Source organism: Drosophila erecta, unplaced genomic scaffold, assembly GCF_003286155.1.
Source record: "Drosophila erecta strain 14021-0224.00,06,07 unplaced genomic scaffold, DereRS2 tig00000000-arrow-pilon, whole genome shotgun sequence".
In the NCBI taxonomy this organism is placed as follows: Eukaryota; Metazoa; Arthropoda; class Insecta; order Diptera; family Drosophilidae; genus Drosophila; species Drosophila erecta.
In genome coordinates this window covers 15,320,211-15,344,342 of record NW_020825194.1, presented here as the reverse complement: position 1 = coordinate 15,344,342, position 24,132 = coordinate 15,320,211, and the positions used below count along the sequence as shown (strand labels likewise).

Here is a 24,132-nt window from a genome sequence, read left to right as displayed (position 1 = left end):
CGTGATGTAGCCATTTCAATTTCTATGGGCTGCAGTTGCAGACGCTGGCCGGTCGGCCCACTGTTTATCTTTTATTGATTATGCCAGCAGGTAACCCCAGCCAAGTCGGGCCGGAAAATTTGCCTGATGTGAGTGAGTGAGCGGGCGCGCGCCTTCAGATTCAATTTAGTCGTTAAATATTTAGATTTTGTTATTGCCTTCGTGGCTGTGCGGTGGACGATGGATGGTAGATGGTGGATAGTGGATAGTGGACAGTGGACAGCGGACAGCGGACAGCGGACAGCGGACGGGAACAGGAAGGAATCAATTGGTTTCCCTTTGAGTGACCACGCTTAGTCATGACGAAAACGACGGCACTTCCTCCTGAGGCCTAGCTGGGTTCCTTTTGTTGTCGTCGGAGTCGTGGGGAGGCGGCTTTTTGTTATTGAGATTTTCTTTTCAGTTTTATTTGTAGCCATTCGCCTGGTTTTTTACGACCGCCTACTGCCTTGTTTGTCCGGCTAGCCGGCAGTTGTAGATATGCTGCGGCAGTGAGTCAGGCAGGCGCGGGCCAAAGTCGGGTAATTAGCGATCACCACTCAGGTAGGCCCTCCTAGGTATCGCCTCCTGGTCAAGGCCGTCCTCTGCTGCCTGGTTGCGGAGTTACGAACGCATCAAGAAGCCATTAGCAGCGGATTAGCGAGGTGATCTAACGGCTAGCTGATCATCCAACCCGTCACTTTGCCAGGAAGCTGGTGACAGTCATCGGCGGTCGGGTTTTACACACAGCGAAAAACGGCATGGAATGTATTTGAGTAATTACCGCTTTAAGTTGCCATAAAAATGCCTGTTTCCGAGTATTTCTGGCCATTATATATTCATGACTTATAATTATATGTGCTAAATACCAATATATGGTGTACTTTAAGAAATCTACTAAAGATAAAATACCAATAAATGGTGTACTTTAAGAAATCTAAATGGCGAAACTGATAAAGTGGCATACGAATTTGCGCCAAGTAATTAAAGTAAGTATTAATGGGAAATGGTTTTAAAATTAAAACGACTCCATTTTAAAATCGCCTTTCTTTCCACGCTGAGTTCAGTCGCCTTCGAGATTTATGAGCCCAAGACGTCAACGCGGTTGGCAGCGAATTGATGATAAGCGCCCTTTTCGGATTAGATAAACCTCGTTGGGTCGACCGGAAACCGAACCGGCAATTTCATAGTTCCATAGGGACTGGTGAAGAAAAAGCGAAAAATAAAAAACAAAAAAGAAAACGCAACCGAATGCATATCAGAAAGCAGAGCACTTAAAGTGAAACGTCAGCTCATTGTTCGGCGGAAAAGCTAAACGGTCTTTGAATTGTGACCGACACACACCACACCAACCCATCCGATCGTATGCATAATGCAGATCTTGTCCAGTTCCAGCTCCAGTTTCAAGTTCAATACAAAGTTCACACTACGCAGCTGACAACAGTGAATGACTCTGCGGTCAACGAAAGTGATTCCGATTTCGGGGCAATGGTATCTGGATACTCTATCTGGTGTTGAGGTAATTCATTTTGGAGATTGAAGATTTACACTTTCAGTTGGGGAAGATATGTGAGTGGTTTTGATGGGGGAGTTTCACATATAATGGTTAAGATAGCATATTTTGTACACATCAGTTAAGTTTTCAAAGTCAAAGTTTTGAAATTGAATCGGCTAATATCATTAAACAGCTCAGTTACTTGCGGTTAAGTACCGCGCTTAAAAGGGAAATAAACATCTGCGTTGATTAAATGAAATATGAACTCATCACATAATTACCGATGGTTATCCATACCTGTTTACATAACAACTTATACCCTTTGATTGCATCACGCGACTATCACTTGAGCGGGCAAACATTCAGGCCCAAATAAACAAACAAATTTGGCAATGAAGTGCGACATGGAGTATGCATTATGGAGTCTTTAGGCCTCAATTACATAGAATCCATTAGCCGAGTGTGAGCTGGCCCCAACTAAGAAAGAAAGTCTCACGAGGTGGAGATACCTCCGAGTTGCCGCTGGCCCCATGGACCCAGTGCCGTTTGATTGCCGCCTCAAGTGCCCCAAGTTTAATTGTCGAATCCAGTTAGCCAAACAGTTTACTTTATCCATGCGACAAAACACTGTCGCATGTGTCACAATAGGAATTAGCGTAAACTGTTTTAACGCCAAGCAAATGGGCATTTGAGCTGTGAGCTGTAATCATGTGTATGAGCGACCCGCCTTGGGTTTTCCCAACATGATGGTAGCGATGGGATGGGTACCATTTTTGGTCAAGGTAGTACGCAGCGTACCTGTAGCGATGGTGATGTATCCAAGAACAAGATTACAAAATTGTAACTAAATTGTTTAAAATGTTAAGTAATTACATTTATCATAGTTTGCAGATATGTAGTTATATAGTAGTAAATTATTAGGTACTTATTAATTAGCTTTACGTTTCATGTACCATTATCATATTATTATTGATTTTCGTAAGAGTTAAAAGTTCTTCGATCTTACTATCATGTCATAAGTATACGCAAATATCCATCCATCATTCCTCGCTTAAGATAAGGTAATCAAGGCAAGTACCTCCGTGGGTAGCACGGTACACTTAACTGTGTACCCCGCATTACTGGGTAATCACTCGGCGGATTGGTGGGTTGTCCAGTACGTGAGTCGCGGCCGGTGGGTCAATGCCGCCAGTGGGGCAGTGGAGCGACAGAGGTCCATTGATGAAACCGAGTAGAAGCCGTGTGCACAGCAGTTCAGTTCAGTTTAGTTCAGTACCAACCCCTTGCGCAGTTGTTGACGAGCTATTAAAAGGCGATATAAACAAACAGAAAGCTCTCCAGCGATCCGCTGAATGAATGGTGAGAGCAGTGGAGGATTGGCGGACTATCCGTCGATTGTCTTTCAAGTGGGCAAACATAAACACCAGAAGACTATGGACATCCATACCTCTATATCTATACATGTACCCACTACATACATGCATATGAGTGTCTTTTGGCAAGTAAGTGCGAGTACTTGGGCCAGACCAGGCCACATCCTAAATAAGCAGCCGCCGTTTTCATTAGGCAACAGGTTATTGCAATTCAGCGAAAAAAACAAAACAGCGACCGACGACAACAATGCGACGAAAAACCACGTCGCAGCCACAGTCAGAGCCAAAATAAAAAAAATTGTTAAAAAAGAAGGTAAGTAAGTAGCTCCCAAAAAATTATACACTGCTCAAAACCAATTGTCACTTATGAATGCATTGTACGAGTATGTGATGTGCATAACTTTCAACGGCACGTGAGCTGCTCACATTGTTGGGCTTATTGGGAGTATTTATCATTGTTTATCATCCATCTTTTCGATGTGGCTTGAATGGCCAAGACATGTTGGCCCTTTAGCATTCTATGAGGGTGATCAGATAACAAAGCTGTGAGAAGCCAAAGATGTCAATCGGTGATATGAATCAACATCCAGGAATACAGATGGGATACCTTAGCTCGCGAATTATTGTAAATCTTTAACAATGAAGCTATTTTTATTATACTTTTGTACCATTCTGCAAAGGTGGTAGCTACGTACTTTCTTGAAGAAACTTATCTGAAATTCAGTGATTTTTTCAAGGGAATCTTTTATTACTCAATACATTACTTCATTGCATCATAAGCTCTAGGATATATGATTCACCAAAGTTTAGCTGTATGTTGCCCAGCAGTCTCTGCTTTGTTTTCTACGGGACAAGGTCAATTTCACTTTCTTCTCTTGTTCGTTGTTCGGGGCTTTAATATTTAATCTCATCTTGAGGTTGTTTCTGCGCCATTCGCCCACTGTACTTGTCGTTGACAGTTTTGGATAGCGTTCTCTCTTTCGCTAAGCTGTTATAATTGCTCAAATTGCCGTGGCAGCGTGCCAACTGATTGGATTTTTGGGGGGAATGGGTGGGAGAAGGGTTGGGGTAATAGTTGAGGTGGGGGCGGCGGCAGGTGATATTACGCGCAGTGTACGCCGGCGGCCTCTGCCGACTCTGGCTCTTGGATGCGCCGCTGCTCTGGGCGCTCAGGTAACCCGAGCCGAGCCACTGTGCCATTCCATGCAGGTGGCTCACCGGTTGGAGCTCTGCTCCGCCGCCAAGCCGCTCAAATGAGTGGCAAGCCCTGCGAGCGGCGGACGCATGCGCAGTCGATAAAGCACATTCGAATCGAACACTAGCTGGCGGAGCCGCCGGAGACGAGGAAACGAGGAAACGGCACTTCGATTGCAATTCCCATTCATATCCATTGAGGCGGTTTTCGGTTTTCAGTTTTCAGTTTTGGTTTCGTTTTCAGTTTGAATTTCGGCGTTTTTGAAAGCTCTCTGCTGGCACAGAAAGAAAGAAAGAAAGTGCTGTCTTTCGGTCTTAAGGCCGCCGATCCTTGGGCAGCTTTCGTTTTCGTTTTCAGTTTCATTTTCGTTTCGGTGCGATCGACTGCGAACCGGTTGGACTTCTGATCGGTTTCCCAGTTACTTAATCCCAGCGTGCGTCGTTCATGTAACCATAATCCTGGTGACCACCACCATGCCACGGGAGCGAGTGGTGCTGCTGTGTCTGGCGCTGCTCGGATTGCAGCAGGTGTCCAGGGCCACTCTGCGTCAGTCGCGCGAAATCATCATCACAGATGCGGTAGGTGTTCCTGGCCAAGATCGTCGAGTGCAAATGCGAATGGTGATGGAGAGGGGTTGGAAATCGGGATGGGGAAGCCCCAGGTCGGCTCGCCAGCGGAATTCCTAATTAACCAGGTGTCACAACGCACGCGTCGCATGGCCTCCAAATGTCAAGCGCCGAATGTGCCAACAATTTGTGTTTGCATTTCGGATTTTGGACCGAGTGCCTTGCCCTCGCTTCCTGCCTCCAGTTTGGCTACTTGTGGCTCACCTGTTGGTTGTCTTTGATCCGTTGCAGGTGCGGCGCATCCAGAACGACGGCTACAACGTGGAGCGCCACTCGGTGACGACGAAGGACGGATATGTGCTCACCCTGCACCGTATCCCGCAGGTGGATCCCGAACTGGGCAGTCTGCTGCGGCGCCCTGTCGTCTTCCTGCTCTCCGGACTCTATGCCTCATCGGATGTGTGCGTAGTATAGTATACATCCGTTAGATACAATATACATAGATACTTCCGCTTGCGGAAGATATTCATTGGGTGAGCCCCATGCTCATGTGTTGTCATGGGCGAATATATAGTGTTTATGCATGCTTCCAAGACACCCATATCAGTTAAAAGGAACCTATTGTAAGCTATTACCCTCGACTATGAGGGACAGAATAGACGGTAAACCCTTTAGACTTATTTTAACAAAGATCTTTGCGTAACGATCTAATTGGGAGGTTCCCGACTAAATTCAGAAACTAGTTTTATACACATAAATGTTCCTTCATTGTTATCAATGTTCATATTCCAATCCCGCTTTCTTCTCTTCAGGTGGCTGCTGAACGGCCGGGAGGACTCCTTAGCCTACCTCCTTTGGCGAGCAGGATACGATGTGTGGCTGGGTAACAATAGAGGCAACATCTACTGCCGAAAGAACATGTGGCGAAACACCACAGAGCGGGAGTTCTGGGACTTCAGCTGGCACGAGATGGGCGTCTACGACTTGCCAGCCCAGGTGGACTACGTGCTCCGGACAACCGGACAGAAGGCGATGCACTTCGTGGGCATCTCACAGGGCGGCACCGTCTTCCTGGTCCTCAATTCGATGCTGCCGCAGTATAATGCCGTCTTCAAGAGTGCCACCCTGCTGGCCCCAGTTGCCTATGTGAGCAATACAAAGAGTGGGCTGGCCAAGGTCATTGGCCCAGTCCTCGGCACCCGGAACTATGTCTCTAAGATGCTCGAGGGCGTCGAGATGTTCTCCACGAACAAGTTCTTCAAGAAGTTCCTATCGATGACGTGTCTGGAGAACGAAAAGCCGCTGGTCTGCATCAGTCGCCTGTGGCCAGCTGTTGGCTACGACACCCGATTCCTCAACAAGACTTTACTGCCCGACCTGATGGCCAACTTTCCGGCGGGCGGATCGGTGAAGCAGCTGATGCACTACTTCCAGGGCTACGTGTCTACCAGATTCCGGCAGTACGACTACGGTCCCGAGCGGAACTGGCTGCACTACCAGCAACTGGAGCCACCGGAGTACGCACTGGAGAACGTGTCCACGCCAGTTACGGTCTTCTTCTCGGAGAACGACTACATCGTGGCGCCGGCGGACATCTGGCGATTGCTCACCCGGTTGCCCAACGTGGAAGCCGTGTACAAGGTTCCCTGGAAGCGATGGAACCACTTTGACTTCATATGCGGACTGGGGGTCAGGGAGTACATCTTCGACAACATCGTTATCTCCATGAACCGCTACGAACAGGGGCGACGCTGAGGGAAAAGTTCGATGAAAGCCATGATGTCGGCGGAGAAGGATCACAGCCAGAACTATCACTAGTGCCAAAAACAAATTGTAGAATTACGAAACGGAGTCCGCGTTGAATCGGCTAGATCAACCATGGATATATGTACTGATTAAAAAATAAATAATTTATAGTTTAGACCAAATAAAAATCCAAATCTTTTAATGGCTATAATGCAACTTCTTTGTGGTATGTGGTTGTGGGCATTTTTTTAAGCCGTATTTTACAATATAAATTGTTTATTCCATTTTTTAATTTCTTGTGCTATGAACACTAATAAAAAAAAATAGGTACCACAATTATTAAAATTCATTTAAAATTGCATTCATCATGATTTCCCCCTTCTGATTCCTTCTGCTATGCTTATTATTTTCCTCGAAACTCTTGATAATCTTGATAATTGGATAATTAACCATTTCATTTACGTTATTGGCTATCAAGAAGTCCATGTGGTCCCAGGTTTTATCCTTGATATGATGGGTGACCGCGTTAGGCCACTTCCGGGCAAGGTATTGAATGTCCCTCGGAGAGATGGATCCATCGTCATCGCTGTAGAATATATGGATGGCGGAGAGCGGACTGACCCTTTCCAGGTGATAATCTGGGGGCGAGGATTGCCTGTAGATAAGATAGTTCATTGCGAATCCAAAGTCGTATTGTTGGAATCTGCCGGAGTCCTTGAGCTGGAAGTAGTGTTTCGGCTGCCTGGTAGAGATCCCAGCCGGGTGAGTGGCAAGTAACAACGGAATGACGGTCTGGAAAAGATAGTTAATATACATTGGCCTGCTCTCATATTTTCACTCACTCTGTTCATGTGCTGAGATACTTGTCCATTGCTCAGCAGATACAGTGCGTTGCAAGCGGTCCTCAGGCCAGAACTCTTGCACATGCCTGATATCGCGGAATTCAGCGACTTCATATGGGGCATCAACTCCATGTCCGGTAGAAATGTCAAAAGAGGCCTAATTATTTTATGACCCAGGGAAAGGGAATTTTTCAAGAAGACAGGCGGGGCCAGTAGGCTGGCAGTCCGGATCCGCTTATTGTACTCCGGTCTCATGCTGAGCATGACCACCATGACTGTACATCCCTGAGAGTGACCCACGTAGTGCAAAGAACTCTGTTTTGTGGTGGTCAGTATGTGGTCAATAGTGGCGGGCAAGTCCTCCATTCCGAGTTCATGCCAGCTAAAACGCCAAAACTTTAACTTCCAGGTCTTGAGTGTGCGATGCTTCCTGGAGTACCGTGTTCCGCGGCAGTTGATCAGCCACACATCGTAGCAAGCATCGGCCAACAAAAAGGGCAGTCCATCCCGGGGTCCAGTTAAGAGCCATGTGTCCGCCGAGCCAGTCATGCCGTGGGTAAGTAAAACAACTGGCTTTGGCCCGCTTTGACCACACAGCTTTGATGATGGGATTCGGAAAATAGACACTATATAGCCATCCCTGGTGACCGCAGTGTGCGTCTCCACCGGATAGTTGTGACTGGCTATGATGTCCACCTAAAAGGAAAGGGATTACTAACGCGCCCATCTCGACCATCTCAGCTTCAAGGTACTCACCCCGGTTATAACTTTACTGCGGTGATGAATGCGCGGAAGCGTGTTATTCTTCCAGTCCACCTATAAAGCATCTTCTTGATAATAGCCATACGTTATATTCTACTCTTGCACCTACCTCAGATAAGGATATGCTATTCGATAGCCAGACAAAAGAAAATACAAACAATATCGCCAGCATCTGGTATAGAAATGACTGCATTTTTCATGGAAGATTGTAAGAACAGGCCGAACTAATCCGTTTTGTTCATTAACACCGTATTTTTAGAGATTCGCCACTTCATTTCACATTAGTATAAGTGGAATTTAATGGGTATAATATAGTCGTTGAAAAGTATTTAACTATAGAAGCAAGCGACCCTTCAGCGTATGAAGTCTTTCCGTCCATCTATCCGTCCGGGTGTCCGGTCGCGCATCCGGCCGTATGAACGCCGACATCCCAGGAACTATGAAATCTAGAAAGTGGATATTAAGTAAGCGCCAAATCCCGTCAGCTTTAAGTAAAGTCTTTATCTCTGTCTATGACAAATACCTATTCGGGATTTGTTTTATTCTCAAAGAGGTCAATAACTTTGATAATTGGTTCATTGATAACTTTTCCGATTAAGTTGGAGAATAGATAGTCCGTGTGGCTCCACTTTTTATACGCAACGTGATGAAACGTCACTTTGTCCAACTTGCTGATCAGAGTGTGGATGTCCTTGCGCGATACCAAGGGGTCCCCATGGCTGTGGTATATTTGTATGGGCGACAGCGGACGGACGTTTTCCAACGGATAGTCGGGAGGCTTGGACTGATTGTATAGTTTTTTGTTATGTTTGACTCCGAAGTCATACGGACGGAATTTTCCAGATTTCCAGAGTTGCAGAAAGTGCTTTGGCTGTCGAGTGGAGACCGCACCAGGATGCGTTGCTAATATCAATGGTATTGCGGTCTGAAAAATGTATCAAGGTACAATTAGCATGTATTGTTTGGAGGTTGGAATACATTTTGGCTCACCATGTTCATAATCGTAGATGGTATTTCACTGGCTAACAGGAACATGGAGACGCAAAAATCCCTGAGCTTGGAGTTTGCGCAAAAAATGGATAGCACGAAGTTAATGATACCTAATGGGCCAAAAAAACTTTCGTCCTTCAAGCTCATAATGATTTTTCCGAACGTTTTTATTAGTTTGCTCCTTGCGTGCTTCATGAATACGGCGGGAGCCATTAGGTTGGCGGTCTTTATCAGCCGGTTGTACTCCGGCTTCATGCTGAGCAGGACCATGAGGGTGGTGCATCCCTGAGAATGGCCCACGAAATGCAGCGCCTCCTCCTTTGTGGCGGACAGGATGTAGTTGATCATGGCGGGCAGATCCTCCATTCCCATTTCGTGCCAGCTAAAGTGCCAGAAGACATCATGGGAGGCCTTCAGGTTGATGTGGCGCTGGGAGTAGCGGACTCCCCGGTTGTTGCTCAGCCACACGTCGTAGCAGCGGTCGGCCAGCATAAACGGCAGTCCGCTCTTCGGTCCCGTCATCAGGAAGGAGTCTGCCAGGCCAACCAGGCCGTGCTGGAGGAGGACAGGCGGCTTGATACCGTCCTCCTTGCAGTTGTGTGATGAGGGAATCCGGAACATATCCAGAATATATCCATCTCCAGTGCGAACCGTGTGCGTCTCCACCGGGTAGCCGTACGTGTCTATGATCTTAACCTGAAAGAACGGTCTTCGAAAGTGTGCCCCACTTGGCAATTCCACCTACTAACCCCAGTAATCATCTTGAGACGGTAATCATCGCCATGACCCGTAAAGTTTTGGAAGCCAAACGTCACCTTCGGCTTATCACAGATCAACAGCAAGTCGAGGAGCTTCATCAACAACATATTGCAGTGCTTTGACTGGGCTGCTTGTGTACAGATGTTATGGATAGTATAACTAATCCGAGAAATGGATCTCAACTTAGCACCAGCCAATCGACATATCCATAAGGAAGTTCTGCTGCGCTATAATCAAATTAAATACAATAATGAGTTACAATGCATGCACATAACATGCTAAAGATATGTATATACATATCAACAACTTTTCAACACAAATAATAAATAAATATAAATGTGGTTGATTTAAAGCTTCATATCTCAATACCAGAAGGAAGTTACGAGTATAAGTGACTGCTGCTTAAGAAGTTGTGAGAGTGTAAATAAAATGCATTACAGCTTCAAGGAACATTCTTTTATGAAGCATTAATTAAGAAACCTGAATAAACATACATTTTTCGATATGCAAAATTCCTCTACTTATGGATATAGGTCCGGCAGGCTGCACAAACCTTCTGAAGATTTAACTGCCTTAAGAATAACTATGTGTTCCGACAGTAAGTTAAACATTCTTCAGGCTTTAATTAAGACAATTTTTACTACTTTGTGCAAGTAACACATACACTACATACATACATACATACATACATACATACATACATACACACATACATACATAAAAACTCGAATTTTGGATTGCCTATATGATAATTATTTAATTACATCATAGAAATAGTAATAGGTGAATAAATGTACATAATAATACCGAATTATTTTAATATTACTTTATTCTAATAATTACTTTATACTAGAAAATATGTCGTTAGACTATTCAGCATGCAACGTGGAAAATATATTTGATCTTGGACTTTGGAAAACTAAAGGCACCATCTGATCTTTTTTTAATAATATATCTGCAAAATACACATTAAAGTTTTTGAAAATATTATTAAAAATAATAAAAAACAACGGTGTATAAAACAATTTATTGTAGAGCAATGCATTAAGTGCACAAATGAAAGTAACGATTTCTCATTATGGTTTCACTCAAATAATGACTGTTATGTGCATAAAATTGATACATATTTTAAACAAAATTATAAAAGTTTTTCTTTTTAAGCATTGCAAGTGGACTGTGACAGCTGATAAACAAAAAAAGCAAGCAAAACTCAGCATTCTATCTCAAATATGAAAAATTAGTGACGACTAAAAATAAATATATACATTAATACAAAAATTTAATAAAATTAATTAAAAAAAGTTGCAAATTATATCGAAAAGCAATAGTTAGAAAACTAGCTTAGTTGGGGAACATGGAAATATTTTATGTTTAACATTTATTATTTCAAGTAGACTCGAAGGTCATATAAATATACGACCCCATTACAATTGTAATGTCCTCCCTGTGGTGTTCCCTGGGCACCAAAAAATACATATATTACAGATAATTAATAATAAAAATATTTATATGTAAACGGTAGCTAGTTCGAGCGGCGATTTTAACTAAAGAATATTAAAACAACTTCTTAAAAAAAAATAATAGTCACGGCATCAATTTTTAAATAATATTTAGCTCATATTACAACCAAATTGACCAAAACATTAATCAAATTCGTTTCTTAGATCAAAATTGATTTCGGACCGAAAATCGTCTTCTAGCACAACTTTTTTGTTTAATGTTTTCACTCACACAAGCAAGTGAATTCTATTTTTAGATTTTTATGCTCTCAATTTTATGCCGCCACCAAAAAAGTGGCTGCATAGTGCAAACCCAATGTATGGCCGTTACGCATCTTATTATTCTAGTGTCTTAAGTTAAACCTTTTAAAAATTTCAATGACCGGCTTGTTGATCACTTCAGCGACGGTCATGGAGTGCACGAAGTCCATGTGGTGCCAGGACGGTGTGGAGATCCGGTGCATCACCGCCTCCGGCAAACTAGCGGCGAAGTTCTCAACGTCCTCCTTTGCTGCGGATAGGTCATCGTCGCTGTAAAATATGTGGACTGGAGTCAGGGGGTGGACATTATGTAGCGGGTAATCGGGGGGTGTAAGACTCCTGTAGTAGATCAAGTTTTTTAGGATACCGAAATCGAACAGGCTGAACCTGCCGCTGTCCGTGAGCTGGATGAAGTGCTTTGGCTGGCGGGAAGAAACTCCCGCCGGAAGGGTGGCAGCAATCAGAGGAATAGCACTCTGGAAATGTTGATGCTTAGATATATGCCATATATAATTTACTCTATTCGACTTGGATACTCACTGTGTTCAAGTGATCTGAAAACTTTCCGTTGACGAACATAAAAAAGGTTGAACAGTACACCCTCACAACGTAAAGCTCGCAAATTGTTCTTAATATTTTATTCAGCATCCGGTTGTGGAACATAAATTCGCAGTCGGGCATCGACATTATTAAATTCCTGAGAACCATTTGTCCCAACGTGCGTGTGTGGCCCATAAAGACGGGCGGACCTAAGAGGACTGCTGCCTTGACCAACTGGTTGTATTGCGGCCGCATGCTGAGGAGCACCACCAGCGTGGTGCAACCCTGCGAGTGACCCACGTAGTGCAACGCACTCTGATTTGTAGTGGCCAGAATGTAGTCTATGGATGCGGCTACGTCCTCTGTCCCAATCTCGTGCCAGCTGAAGCGCCAGAAGGCCTCTTGGGAGGGATCCAAAGACACGTGGCGTCGTGAATACCGGGTGCCCCGTGAGTTACTGAGCCACACATCGAAGCAGGCATCGGCCAACATGAATGCCAATCCATCCCGAGGTCCGTTCACGAGGAAAACATCCGACGAGGCGGTCATTCCGTGCTGGAAGAGAACCGCCGGCTTTGCTCCAGATTGCTCGCAAAATATGGAGTCCGGTATGCGGAACGCGGTGAGTAAATATCCATCTCGTGTGACCACTGTGTGTATTTCCACTGGGTAGTTGTGGGAGGCTATAATGTCGGCCTTCGAACGGAGAGCGCAGCACTTGCTATAGCTATAATTATTGACTAGAAAGCACTTACAGACGTTATTCCATTGACTATTTGAATACAGGCACTCAAGATGACAATCGGCTTATACGCCATTTCAAGTAAGAGTAACTTACTGAAGTCAAAATATTGCTGACCCAACATTTAAAATTTCTAAGATAGATACTTAAAATTTAAGTGTGCAACGGTTTAACGTAGAGGCTAATCTAATTTGTAGAATTCCTATGAAAAACTGGAACAATGACTGGAGAATGCAACAGTTTGACGTCAAATTTTATGAGATAATTTGTTATTGTCAACTCTGAATATCTGTATACAAAAAAAGAAGCATATATAAATTAGTTAACAGTGTTTTATGCACCTTGATCCCTATAAAAAGCTGATGATCGCCAAAAAAATATGTTTGCTTCCTCGTCATTACATTCTTGCACTTTAATTCCGTCTAGTTATATACACAATTTGTTGTCTAACTTGGCGTCCCGCCAGGAGCGGGGCCCATCTTGAGGTCTATAAAGCGTCGCAAAGCCACCGCCTTGCTGGCCACCAACGAATGGGTTAAATTGGCCAGGAGTGCTTTAGCTTGAGGCAGGTCGTTTTGTAGGGCCATGGCAACGGCCAGATTATACCGCACAACGTTCTGAGCGGCGTCCACCGACTTAAGTTGCCAGTCACGCGTCTCAAAATCGAAAGCGTTCAGTGTGCCCACAAAAGTAGGGTCCAAATGGTCGCGTGCCTCGCTAGCCTTGTCCATAAGCATCAACGCCTCGCCAGCGTACATATGACCCAGCAATCTGGAGAAAAAAAAGAAATACGTTAAACCAAACATGGGAAGATCCAAGAGATCCTGTATACTTGTGTGCATCGGAAAGACGTTCACAGGCCAGTAGTTTTTCTGACATCTCGAGCGCGGTCACATGATCGCCAAGACGCAGAGAGACGAAGCTGTGAGCAGCATATATGGCGGCCAACATGTTTTCCAAAGACTCTAGGCTGACTGGCTTCGAGGGATTGCAGAAGTTATTGTCTTGGGGATGACGCCAACTCTCCTGAGTGGGGTCCTTGGGTTCAGGAGCTTCCACATCTTCCGATGAGACCACTGTCATATGAAACCTCGTCTTGTAGTGTTGCGTAAGGGTAAGTGCGCTACGTAGACACAAGGCAGCGAATTCCAGCGTGGGCTCCGGCACTCCCGCCGACTGAGGACTAAATGTAGGAAAAGGTTACTACCAGCAATGGTCGAAGCTTACAAAATAGCACTTACGCGTATGGCTTTGTTGAGGGTGTGGTTTCTGACTGCGACTGGCGCTCCTCCTCCACTAGTTTCTTTAAAATGAAATTAAATAAAATAAATTACCAGGATTAGAGACAAAAAGCATATGCATTAAACTCCTAACCCTACTTTACAAGAACTTGTGTGGAATTATTTGTCTTACCGCCTCGTGCTCCATGATGCAGGCCTCAGCCATCCGCAGCCAAAGACGAGGATTGCTGTGGAATTGCTTTACGGGTACCAGAAAGCATTGAAACGCCTCCTTGGGGCGGCGCAGGTGCAACATGGCCACGCCGAGGTTGTAAAGGATCTCGCAGGACCGTGCCGAACTCATGGTCTGCAGCGTACTCTGGCGCAAGTTTTGCGCCAGTTGCTGGTCAAAGTTAAGCGCATTTTGGAAGAACTTGGCGGCGATGGCATAGTGGCGCACTCTTAAGTGTATCACTCCCATGTTGTTGGCAATGCACGTGCTCAGCTGCGGCGTTACAGTGCTACAAGTTAAGCAATAAAATATTACTTTTTCTTTTATCGTAAAAATGAAACGGACTTACCCCGCTTGCGTACACTCGTTATTGATTCGCATTAACTGCTTGGCGGCCATCTGAAAATCCTTCATAATGTAGTATTGCTGTGCCTTCAGAGCAGCGTACTCCGGCGTGCCGTCTTCCTGAATAACCACCGGTTTTCGGTTGAGCACGAGCGTTATGAGCTGCAAGAGCTGCAAACTCCCGCCCAGTCCGGTTACAGCTCCCTCCACAGCTGCTCCTCCTGATGTTGCCGCCACTGAACTGTTTGTGGCCGTCGAGGTCGGTGCTGTGCCGACAGCAGCCGCCTCTTCGGCCGAATTGCTGCTAGGCGCTGTGGCCACCAGGTTAAGCTTGTACTGCAAGTAATCCAGAAAGGCCTCGGCTCGGTTTAATTGATTGGTTGCCAGCAGCAGCTGAAGCTGTAGTGTGGCCACCAGCGCTGCCATTGCCTTCTCGAGGGCCTCCAGACGAGCCACCAGAGGAGCTAGTCGCTCCAGCGCCGTGCCGAACATATGGCGGTGATAGTAGATGACTGCACGGTTGTAACGGGCCACAGTGGCAGCGGCTGCTCCCTGCTTGAGGCTCAGGCCGCTAGACGCCTCTCCGGGAGCATCTGCATCGGCGGTTAGGGCCTCCAGCTCTTTCAGCAGGACGGAGTGTTGGGTGCACCCGGTTTTGTAGTAGCTGACCACCGCCCGGTTGTGCTGCAGGACGGGACCACTGCTCTCGCCGCGCGTCCCCAACTCCTGGAGCAGCTCCAGGCAGCGATCGAACTCCAGGCTGAAATGGAGAGCAGTCGGAAAGGAGTGGCGGTTATGGGTGCAATTGCCGGTGACACGCGGATGCCCACTCACTTGTTGAACTGCTCGTGCGCCTGGCACAGCAGGTTGTAGTTCTCGTCCTCGCCGGCCTGCGTTTTGGTGGGAGATTCCGCCGAGTCCATGCCAAAAATAAATAAAAACAAAAAAACCGAATCAATCCACAGATGACACAGCGTTGCCGGAACCAACAAGCGCAGCGCTGCCACTTTTAACAGTATTAAAAATGGTTAGCCTAATAATAAATGACTTGATGTTTCAAATAGTAAAATTATTTACTTGTTAATTAATAAATATTTTAATAAAAAATGTAATTTATTAACCGAATTAAAATATGCCTAATACAAAATTTAAATTTTAAAATGTTCAAATCGGTATTTTGCTTTCGATATATGGCAGCACATCACTAATCTAGTATTGCAGCGCGCGAAACTTAAATATGTATCTATTATCAAAATAAATAACTGAGACTTTTATTTTTGAGAATATCATAATAAGAAAATGCGATATGAACTGTAACGAAGAGTCCCTAATCCAATTATCGTTTTTAACTATGTGATCCACCACGACGCCCATTTGTAAGTAATTATACTTTAGGAAATCCGGTGCATCTCAACAAAATGTCCACTTGAAGCATGTTGTTATGAATCTTCGCCTGGCCCCATGTACACGTCCATTAATTCATCCATCGTCAACCACTATTCTGTACACAACTCCTCTTACAGATCCGGATGACAGTTCTCATCAGAATTAACCATATTAAACCATAATGTGCAACTTCGGCTTCATTTTCGGACCATCCTCCAGACAGTCAAATAAATTCAAATATTTTTCAATTATTTTAATTTGATTCGAAGTACAATATTATTCACTAAACTGTTTCAAAATATTCAATAATTTGCATACACATACAAGGGATGGATTTAGGGGTCAGGATGGCTCCCTTATTTTATTTGCTGCTTCATTACCGCTGCAATGGTTCAAAACGAAGAAACTGAGGATCGGGAAAATGGGAGGGGCAGCTCCTACTTTCGAGACTCATTTAGCGAGGGCGTGGTAGGCATGTCTTATGTACACTATTCGTAAATATCTGTATTGTATATATAATATATGTGTATGTATATTGTTATGTATACCATATAAACTTGAATTTAGCATTAAAAATTCCCAATGCTGGTTTTAACTAATCCCCGGGGGGTGAGAGGGGCTCAACATTAACTGAGCAGCAGCACTTCCCTGCCTCTTATCGCGTCGCATAACAGATCCCTTTACTCCAACCTACATCATCGCTCCTCTGCTCCATACTCCTTCAATTTGGCCAAGCACACGCATTCACATGGTTTCCCTAAAGATTTCGTAGCGGGTTTGTTCGTTCGAGTTTTTGCTTCATTGCATTGCTATGGTTATGGGGTTTCGATTGCTCCGGATTATGCTGCTTATGTGTTGCGAATCTTGCCGGGAACGTAGTTCTTATCTATGACGTTTTCCTGGAGGAACATATGCAGACAGCGCTCGTTTTGCGCCAGCGGATGTCCGGCTATCTTGTTAATAAAGGCCTCCAGTCCCTTGCGTCGCTCCTCGATGAAGCTTTCGTCGAAGATGCCCTCGTCGCCGCGGAAGGGCATCTGCCGCTTCCAGGCCTTTCCTGGGAGTGGAGGCACCACAATCTGCGGGGATTGGTACATGATTAAATACTCTTTATGCGCCTATCGAAGATTCCGTTTTCACTTATAAAGCTAACGTTTGAGTTCCTTCTTAGGTATTATTACTTTTCTAGTGGCTTCTTAGAGATGCCAAAGTATTTCCTAAAATGGTGATTCTACCTACATTCTCGCAGCTAACAAAGTAAATTGAATCCGACTGTTGCGGTAAAATAATTTATATAACTCTAAGATTTTGCCATTATTAGAGATTTAAGCAAATATAATGAGCCGGATAAAGTTTCTAACGGAAGTTGCTTAAGAACCCTACTAAAGTGAAAACGGAGGACTTCCGGCTGGATCCCACTTTTCCGCACCTTGCTGTCCCGCTCCAGTTCGTTCCGCAGCCACTCGAAGTCGCTGTAGCGTCGCCTCACACTGGACTCCTTAACCTTGAAGACGGGCAGATTGGTCTGGAAAGCAACGATGGTTAATCAGATGTAATGGCCAATCTCAAAGAGCAATTCAATGAAAGGACGGTGCCGAATTAAGGTACCCGCATGCCACATTTCCGTGACTCAAGCCCCGAATCAGTGCTCTGCACTTGTGACTAATGTTTATCGTCCGGCTCGCTTTATAGGCGTATCACCCGCACTGACACACATGCACAGTAAACCAAAGTCGCACGAACACATGTACACAAGTGTGTGAGCGAATTCCAGCGATTATCAATGGTTTTTTGGTGAATTTTGGAAGGTGCATATGTAGGTGCTGGCCCCATGTACTCCGATCACTCACCCGCATTCGGACCTCGTAGTCCGTGTAGCGCTTCTTGCCCGCCGCCATGGTGGTCAGCGGATTGACCACGTCGATCTCCAGGAAGTTGGCGGGCACGGCGTACGCATCGTCCAGCGTTTGCTTCTTCACGTTCAGGCGGCGGGTGGCGTCGGCGGTTCCATCGGACTCAACCATCATAGTGGTGCAATGCCAGGGGCTCCGGATCGGCAGAGATATAGACGCCCCTTTTATCGGTAGCAAGAAACGGGTTTTGCACTGGCTATCTTTCTTTGTGTACTCCCTTGTCTTGGATCGCTGCCTCCGATGTCCCGGATTCTGGTTCTTTGATATCGCTGTCCCCGAGCAGTAATCTGCTTTACTTTCTGCGTGTCCAACTGCCGCAGCGGGTAAACAACTTTGTAATTTAATTAAAATTGTTCCATTAAAAAAACTTTCCAATAATTAACAGAACTGAGCTGTGTGAGTTAACAGTAGGGATGGTACATGTCAATGCTTCCAAATGTATCGATAACATACGGCAATATGGCAGCACTCTTTGGGTGGAAAACATGGCTAACTCCAGTGTGGGTAAATCCTGTAAGCAAACTTGTGAGGGTGGAGCTGCCATACCGGCCAGTACTACACCGGTTCATTCGATAACACACGACAGTATGGCAGCCTTACCGTGGTGTGGAACTTCACTAAATGCCAATACAACCAACCAGTGCTGATAAAGGCAGAAACAGAATGTTCCTAACGCGTGTCAGGTCATGTGACGGCACGTGACGTCACAGCAGATTCACATTCAGCAATACTTTCAGTTCCAGGGCAATTTTTCATCGTACTCGCAACGACTTCGCAGGCCAAAATTTTGCGTGTGTGTCGCTCAGTACTGTTTCGTAGCTGAAAAATTGTACGTGTTTGTAGAAGACATCGTCTGCATAGTGGCTAATAGCTAAAATCGTATCTACTTGCAGCTCGAAATTTGCAGTGCACTTTTAAGGTAGAGGCGCAGAAAAAGTCTATCCAAGATGAACGCCCAACAAGCCCAGCGGGAACATGTCCTCGCCGTATCCCGGGACTTTATCTCCCAGCCCCGCTTGAGTGAGTAAACCCTCGGAATTTGCAAATTAGTGAAAAATCAAGAAATGCATTCGCAACCCAATCAAGTGACAGAAAAAACCCAATAAGAAAACGCCAAGAAAGTCCGCCATGACAGTTTGCACGAATCTGGTGTGAGGCGGAGTAGAGAAAAGAAATCAATAAATTCTTGCGACACCCACAAAAAAAAAACAGAATACCCAACGTAACAGATAATTTCTTTAGAATAGTATTTCATATTGAGCCTAAAATGTTCTACGCTGATCAGACAGTAATGGGGAGCACCCCGTAATCTTGGTTAACGCTTATTGAAAATTTTCGCCGTCACATGACCGTTCGCTGCTCAGCTGTTTGCGTTTGCCATTCAAAGCAGAACGCACACACTCAAAGGCACCTGACTGCGAACGGGGTGGGTGGCAGAACGGACGATAGCTCGGTCGGTCGGCAATTTTAACTACTTTTTATTAATGGATGAAATTTCAATCTCATATTTATTTTGGCACAATTCATATGTCAAAGTAGTGGCCATTGTAGATAAATAATTATATGTAGTGACAATGTTTTATAGAGAAGTGTTGCATAAAAATCCAGCTTGCCAATTAACGCATTTTTTCTTTATCTTTAGTGCATTCATTCCCCTTTATCTATCTAATTCCTATGAGATTCCCACTGCAGCTCGTGGCAAGGGCTGAAAACCAGTTGGAGAGTCAGCTGACACAATTTACCCTCCCAGTCAACACCCCCCTCGCGCCATCACTTCTTTTGACGTTTGCTTTCTTATCAGATTCCGACTTTCATGTGAGCATTGCGCGACTCGTGTTTTTGTTGGAACTATATCTAATTGGAAGACGATGTGCTGCAAAGAAATATTATTTAAACTTCGAGTTTATTGGAAAAAAAAGAGATGAACAGAGAAAGAAATATTTCGTTGCCCTTCAAGTTTATCTTCTCCAATGGCATTTATGGAATAATAGTGTCAGAATAAATAAACCCATTTTTATGATAAATTCAGTAATTTAATTAATGACCAATGCCCATTATTGTTATGAAACAGCAATATTTAGCGAGGGGCTTTGGTTTTTAAAGAATTAACCAAAGTATTTTAATATTGGATATTGTTTAAGAGTAATAAATCATGAATATAATATTAACTACTGTCAGTTAATTGATTTTACTTATTGTAAGTATCATCGTCTCACCTTTTCCAAAATTTGTTTTCTTATATTTATTGAGTAAAGGGGATGCGCATGTCTAATCAATGTCTTTTAAAAGGTTAATATTAAAACCAAAAAATAATTATCCAACTCATTCTCTTCTTCGCAGCCTACAAGACCGTGTCTGGTGTGAACGGTCCCCTGGTCATCCTGGATGAGGTCAAGTTCCCCAAGTTTGCCGAGATCGTGCAGCTGCGCCTGGCTGACGGTACCGTGCGCTCCGGCCAGGTGCTTGAGGTGAGCGGCTCCAAGGCCGTGGTCCAGGTGTTCGAGGGCACCTCGGGCATCGATGCCAAGAACACGCTTTGCGAGTTCACTGGCGACATTCTGCGTACGCCCGTGTCGGAGGATATGTTGGGCCGTGTGTTCAACGGATCCGGCAAGCCCATCGACAAGGGACCCCCAATCCTGGCTGAGGATTTCCTGGACATTCAGGGCCAGCCCATCAACCCCTGGTCGCGTATCTACCCCGAGGAGATGATCCAGACCGGTATCTCGGCCATCGATGTGATGAACTCGATTGCCCGTGGCCAGAAGATCCCCATCTTCTCCGCCGCCGGTCTGCCCCACAACGAAATCGCCGCCCAGATCTGTCGTCAGGCCGGTCTCGTCAAGCTGCCGGGCAAGTCCGTGCTGGATGACCACACCGACAACTTCGCCATCGTGTTCGCCGCTATGGGTGTGAACATGGAGACTGCCCGATTCTTCAAGCAGGACTTCGAGGAGAACGGCTCCATGGAGAACGTGTGTCTGTTCTTGAACTTGGCCAACGATCCGACCATCGAGCGTATCATCACTCCCCGCCTGGCTCTGACTGCCGCCGAGTTCTTGGCCTATCAGTGCGAGAAGCACGTGCTGGTCATCCTTACCGACATGTCCTCGTACGCCGAGGCTCTGCGTGAGGTGTCTGCTGCCCGTGAGGAGGTGCCCGGCCGTCGTGGTTTCCCCGGTTACATGTACACCGATTTGGCCACCATCTACGAGCGTGCCGGTCGTGTGGAGGGACGCAACGGATCCATCACCCAGATCCCCATTCTGACCATGCCTAACGATGATATTACCCATCCCATTCCCGATTTGACCGGTTACATTACCGAGGGCCAGATCTACGTCGATCGTCAGCTGCACAACAGACAGATCTACCCACCAGTCAACGTGCTGCCATCGCTGTCGCGTCTGATGAAGTCTGCCATCGGCGAGGGCATGACCCGCAAGGATCACTCTGATGTGTCCAACCAGCTGTACGCTTGCTACGCCATCGGCAAGGACGTGCAGGCCATGAAGGCTGTGGTGGGTGAGGAGGCTCTGACGCCCGACGATCTGCTGTATCTGGAGTTCTTGACCAAGTTCGAGAAGAACTTCATCTCGCAGGTGAGTTGAACGTGGTGGATATTAAGTGGGCTTGCTTAAATCTTTCCCTTGTACTTGCAGGGCAACTACGAGAACCGCACTGTCTTCGAATCCCTGGACATCGGCTGGCAGCTGCTGCGTATCTTCCCCAAGGAGATGCTCAAGCGTATCCCGGCCTCCATCCTGGCCGAATTCTACCCTAGGGACTCGCGCCATTAGATTCTGTTTATTGTTTTGTTTTTGATTTTTGTCCAAAATTTTGTTTCATTCATAATTTAAGCTGGCGGCGGCGCAACGTGCGGCGCGTCTCCACCTCCTGCAATATCCGCTGTGTATGCGTCTATATATACATAAACCACAATACAACCACAAAATATCTAACCTACGTTGAGAGCCTGGATTTGTGTGCCTCGGAGCGACCCAGCGTAGCCAAACAATAACTAGTTAAATATCGTCCAAGCGAGCAAACCTACTCCAAAGTGTGTGTTTTAGTATTGAAGTCCCGTCTTGCAATGTACATAAATTGAATTGCCTAATGATTGTCCTTACTCCCGCCAACACACTGTAATTTCATTTGTTAAAGTTTACTATTTTTGTTAGGTTTTAAGTGTGTATGCTCTTTGAACTGTTTATAATTTCTCTAATCATTTTCGCATAAAGAATCGTAGCATTCCAACAAAAATTAACAATTGCCTATTTGTGTTGCCTTCGTTTGCTCCCCTGATGTTCTTACGTTAGACGTTTCACCAGTTCGCACAAGTATTAAACAATCCCCGCCCCCTATTTTCCGTACCGCCCCCCGTCCCTGCACCGAAACCTTGTGAACAATTTGTACAGCAACTCAACTAAACAATGGAATATTAAGTGCAAAAACAATGCTTTAATGCAAATAATGTTTTAAAAGTGCAAATCTGCAGAAAGTATAAAGATCTATAAAATAATACTGTTTGTTTTTCGTCTCTAAATTAATGAATATTACATAAAGTTGCATAAATTAATATATATTTGTTTGTTGTCTCTGGTCACAAGAGTGAATGGGGAAGTCCTCTATTATATGGCCCAATCATTTCCGCAACGACAACTTAACAACCATGAACAGAAGCCGAAACAATAAGTGTTGAAATAATATGTATTTAAAGAAACTAGTTCATGTATATGTATAAACTATAGAACATTTAAACGATGAATAAACTACACACGAAATCATGTTAAATAAAGTCATACATGCTTATTTCAATTGCGGGTAGTTTGATTGAAGTTATTTCTTTACTTTATTTTGTATTGCTTTTATTTATAAAGGCTTCACAAGGCGGGTGGGTTCTGGAAAAAATTAATTAACTTATGCAGCTGCATTGTATCTATATTACTTTGATTTTATTGTTCATCATACAGCATAATGCTTGATTTAGAGAACCAAAAGCTTTTTAGTTACCCTGTTTGACTTATCAAGAGCTTTCAGTTACAGTGGTTACTTTCTATGAAACGATTTAGAATATTGTGTACTGCTGTTACAAGAATTTGCGGAAAATTATATTAAAGAGATATCTTGGCCCACTGCCTAAAAACTTCTTCAATACTAATTGGTAATTCAGGAGCACTCCCCATTGACGCTACATAGTAAACCACCCAAATGCCCGTCCACTTAAGAGGCCTGGACAAGTTTCCCATTGACTTAGCAAATTTATGCAATTATGCCAAAGTTTTTAATGAGTTCTAAATGAAGTTAAAAATTCGGTTGACGCCAGTGGTTTTGATGGTGTAAAATACACCCGCTGGCAGAGCGACCGGCACGCCAAACAAAACTTTCTTTGGCTTTAACAAAAAAGAGAAAAACGAAAATGCCAAAGTTTCGGCCAATTGCTCGGACCTCCTTTGTTGTTCTATTTGGCTTAATTTCGGTAATCAAAGCGATGCTCGACGGGATGCCTTTGGTTGAAAACGGCAAGCTGCTTAGCTTTGCTGCAATTTAAGCGGCTTAAATAAAAAGGACGCATTGCAGAGACGCAATACAATGGGCGCTGGCCACGCCCCCTTGGAGGAGAGCTATCTGGGACAACTGGCCACCCTCTGCGCAAAGGATTCTTATCTGTATCTATCTAGACTGCAGCACTGTGGGCTTATGACAAGGCTGCTGATGGCCAATGTCAAAAGCTCCAGCTCAAGTGGGGCGGAAGTGGGCGTGCGAAGGGAGGGGGAGCACAAGGGGCAGGAGGAGGTGGAGCAGGGGGAGGAGCAGGAGCAGGAGCAGGTTGCAGTCCCGGTGCGAGCTCATTTCGAGACGTTTGTCTGGCATCATTATGAGGCCCAGCTCGTCAAAGTTCACGGTCATGGTCAATGCGAACTCGGCCCACTTGGCAGGCCGCCTGTCCTCTTTCCGCCTCACTCCTCACTCCTCCCTCCCCACCACTCTATACCCTTTATCCCCACACACATGTATGTATGTCGCCTCGTTTCCGGTCGATTTATGCGGCAGCAAGAAACCACTTAGAGATCTGGCTGCCTCCCAAGATGTCGCCTTTGCGGACAGGATGCGGTTGAAAATCGGTGCGATTAATGAACTCGCGCAAACGGTTCATTAATACGCGTTTGCGAAGCGTTTGAATGTGGATTTTAATGAGCCCACAGGCGGGTACACTGTAACAAACTTTTCGGCACTTCACGGAATCA

At 45.1% G+C, this 24,132-nt stretch overlaps 7 protein-coding genes across 7 annotated transcripts; 2 read left to right on the top strand and 5 right to left on the bottom strand.

The window, feature by feature from the left end:
• The first annotated feature begins 4,090 nt into the window (after nt 1–4,090).
• On the top strand, nt 4,091–6,576 carry LOC6553642 (lipase 3). The gene is made up of 3 exons (XM_001980337.3): nt 4,091–4,659; nt 4,939–5,108; nt 5,460–6,576. The coding sequence occupies exons 1-3, from the start codon at nt 4,555–4,557 to the stop codon at nt 6,400–6,402; spliced, it is 1,218 nt and encodes a 405-aa protein (XP_001980373.1). The 5' UTR covers nt 4,091–4,554; the 3' UTR covers nt 6,403–6,576.
• A 154-nt stretch (nt 6,577–6,730) lies between these two features.
• Nucleotides 6,731–8,216, bottom strand: LOC6553643 (lipase 3). Its single transcript, XM_001980338.3, has 4 exons — nt 8,107–8,216; nt 7,992–8,051; nt 7,236–7,931; nt 6,731–7,185 (listed from the first exon to the last, which is right to left on the bottom strand). Exons 1-4 carry the CDS (start codon nt 8,188–8,190, stop codon nt 6,733–6,735), a joined length of 1,293 nt encoding a protein of 430 aa, XP_001980374.2. The 5' UTR covers nt 8,191–8,216; the 3' UTR covers nt 6,731–6,732.
• A 212-nt stretch (nt 8,217–8,428) lies between these two features.
• LOC6553644 (lipase 3) lies at nt 8,429–9,888 on the bottom strand. The gene is made up of 4 exons (XM_026982725.1): nt 9,737–9,888; nt 8,988–9,683; nt 8,521–8,922; nt 8,429–8,443 (listed from the first exon to the last, which is right to left on the bottom strand). The coding sequence occupies exons 1-3, from the start codon at nt 9,851–9,853 to the stop codon at nt 8,521–8,523; spliced, it is 1,215 nt and encodes a 404-aa protein (XP_026838526.1). The 5' UTR covers nt 9,854–9,888; the 3' UTR covers nt 8,429–8,443.
• A 1,713-nt stretch (nt 9,889–11,601) lies between these two features.
• LOC6553679 (lipase 1) lies at nt 11,602–12,912 on the bottom strand (the record flags this gene model as incomplete). The annotated part of the gene is made up of 3 exons (XM_026975992.1): nt 12,802–12,912; nt 12,047–12,742; nt 11,602–11,982 (listed from the first exon to the last, which is right to left on the bottom strand). Coding segments are annotated over exons 1-3 (1,188 nt in total), but the record flags the coding sequence as incomplete, so codon positions are not given.
• Nucleotides 12,913–12,915: 3 nt separating this feature from the next.
• LOC6553680 (CCR4-NOT transcription complex subunit 10) lies at nt 12,916–15,596 on the bottom strand. Its single transcript, XM_001980341.3, has 6 exons — nt 15,420–15,596; nt 14,590–15,345; nt 14,202–14,529; nt 14,030–14,091; nt 13,621–13,971; nt 12,916–13,559 (listed from the first exon to the last, which is right to left on the bottom strand). Exons 1-6 carry the CDS (start codon nt 15,506–15,508, stop codon nt 13,235–13,237), a joined length of 1,911 nt encoding a protein of 636 aa, XP_001980377.1. The 5' UTR covers nt 15,509–15,596; the 3' UTR covers nt 12,916–13,234.
• Nucleotides 15,597–16,209: 613 nt separating this feature from the next.
• LOC6553681 (sorting nexin-12) lies at nt 16,210–18,345 on the bottom strand. The gene is made up of 3 exons (XM_001980342.3): nt 17,822–18,345; nt 17,401–17,496; nt 16,210–17,050 (listed from the first exon to the last, which is right to left on the bottom strand). Exons 1-3 carry the CDS (start codon nt 17,996–17,998, stop codon nt 16,820–16,822), a joined length of 504 nt encoding a protein of 167 aa, XP_001980378.1. The 5' UTR covers nt 17,999–18,345; the 3' UTR covers nt 16,210–16,819.
• A 179-nt stretch (nt 18,346–18,524) lies between these two features.
• On the top strand, nt 18,525–22,702 carry LOC6553682 (V-type proton ATPase subunit B). Its single transcript, XM_015154384.2, has 4 exons — nt 18,525–18,713; nt 18,778–18,904; nt 20,225–21,486; nt 21,547–22,702. Exons 2-4 carry the CDS (start codon nt 18,832–18,834, stop codon nt 21,682–21,684), a joined length of 1,473 nt encoding a protein of 490 aa, XP_015009870.1. The 5' UTR covers nt 18,525–18,713; nt 18,778–18,831; the 3' UTR covers nt 21,685–22,702.
• The last annotated feature ends 1,430 nt before the right edge of the window (nt 22,703–24,132 follow it).

Excerpts from the sequence above, each read along its gene's own strand:
- LOC6553642 (XM_001980337.3), top strand. The coding sequence starts at position 4,555 with ATGCCACGGGAGCGAGTGGTGCTGCTGTGTCTGGCGCTGCTCGGATTG. Across the intron at positions 4,660-4,938 it reads AAATCATCATCACAGATGCG|GTGCGGCGCATCCAGAACGA; the intron begins GTAGGTGTTCCT and ends GATCCGTTGCAG. Across the intron at positions 5,109-5,459 it reads CTCTATGCCTCATCGGATGT|GTGGCTGCTGAACGGCCGGG; the intron begins GTGCGTAGTATA and ends TCTTCTCTTCAG.
- LOC6553644 (XM_026982725.1), bottom strand. The coding sequence starts at position 9,853 with ATGTTGTTGATGAAGCTCCTCGACTTGCTGTTGATCTGTGATAAGCCG. Across the intron at positions 9,684-9,736 it reads GTCTCAAGATGATTACTGGG|GTTAAGATCATAGACACGTA; the intron begins GTTAGTAGGTGG and ends CCGTTCTTTCAG. Across the intron at positions 8,923-8,987 it reads CATCTACGATTATGAACATG|ACCGCAATACCATTGATATT; the intron begins GTGAGCCAAAAT and ends TACATTTTTCAG.
- LOC6553643 (XM_001980338.3), bottom strand. The coding sequence starts at position 8,190 with ATGCAGTCATTTCTATACCAGATGCTGGCGATATTGTTTGTATTTTCT. Across the intron at positions 8,052-8,106 it reads ATAGCATATCCTTATCTGAG|GTGGACTGGAAGAATAACAC; the intron begins GTAGGTGCAAGA and ends GATGCTTTATAG. Across the intron at positions 7,932-7,991 it reads GCAGTAAAGTTATAACCGGG|GTGGACATCATAGCCAGTCA; the intron begins GTGAGTACCTTG and ends CTTTCCTTTTAG.
- LOC6553682 (XM_015154384.2), top strand. The coding sequence starts at position 18,832 with ATGAACGCCCAACAAGCCCAGCGGGAACATGTCCTCGCCGTATCCCGG. Across the intron at positions 18,905-20,224 it reads TATCTCCCAGCCCCGCTTGA|CCTACAAGACCGTGTCTGGT; the intron begins GTGAGTAAACCC and ends TCTTCTTCGCAG. Across the intron at positions 21,487-21,546 it reads AGAAGAACTTCATCTCGCAG|GGCAACTACGAGAACCGCAC; the intron begins GTGAGTTGAACG and ends TTGTACTTGCAG.
- LOC6553680 (XM_001980341.3), bottom strand. The coding sequence starts at position 15,508 with ATGGACTCGGCGGAATCTCCCACCAAAACGCAGGCCGGCGAGGACGAG. Across the intron at positions 13,972-14,029 it reads CCCTCAACAAAGCCATACGC|TCCTCAGTCGGCGGGAGTGC; the intron begins GTAAGTGCTATT and ends TCCTACATTTAG. Across the intron at positions 13,560-13,620 it reads CGTCTTTCCGATGCACACAA|ATTGCTGGGTCATATGTACG; the intron begins GTATACAGGATC and ends TTTTTTCTCCAG.
- LOC6553681 (XM_001980342.3), bottom strand. The coding sequence starts at position 17,998 with ATGATGGTTGAGTCCGATGGAACCGCCGACGCCACCCGCCGCCTGAAC. Across the intron at positions 17,497-17,821 it reads ACTACGAGGTCCGAATGCGG|ACCAATCTGCCCGTCTTCAA; the intron begins GTGAGTGATCGG and ends GTTGCTTTCCAG. Across the intron at positions 17,051-17,400 it reads AACTGGAGCGGGACAGCAAG|ATTGTGGTGCCTCCACTCCC; the intron begins GTGCGGAAAAGT and ends CAATCCCCGCAG.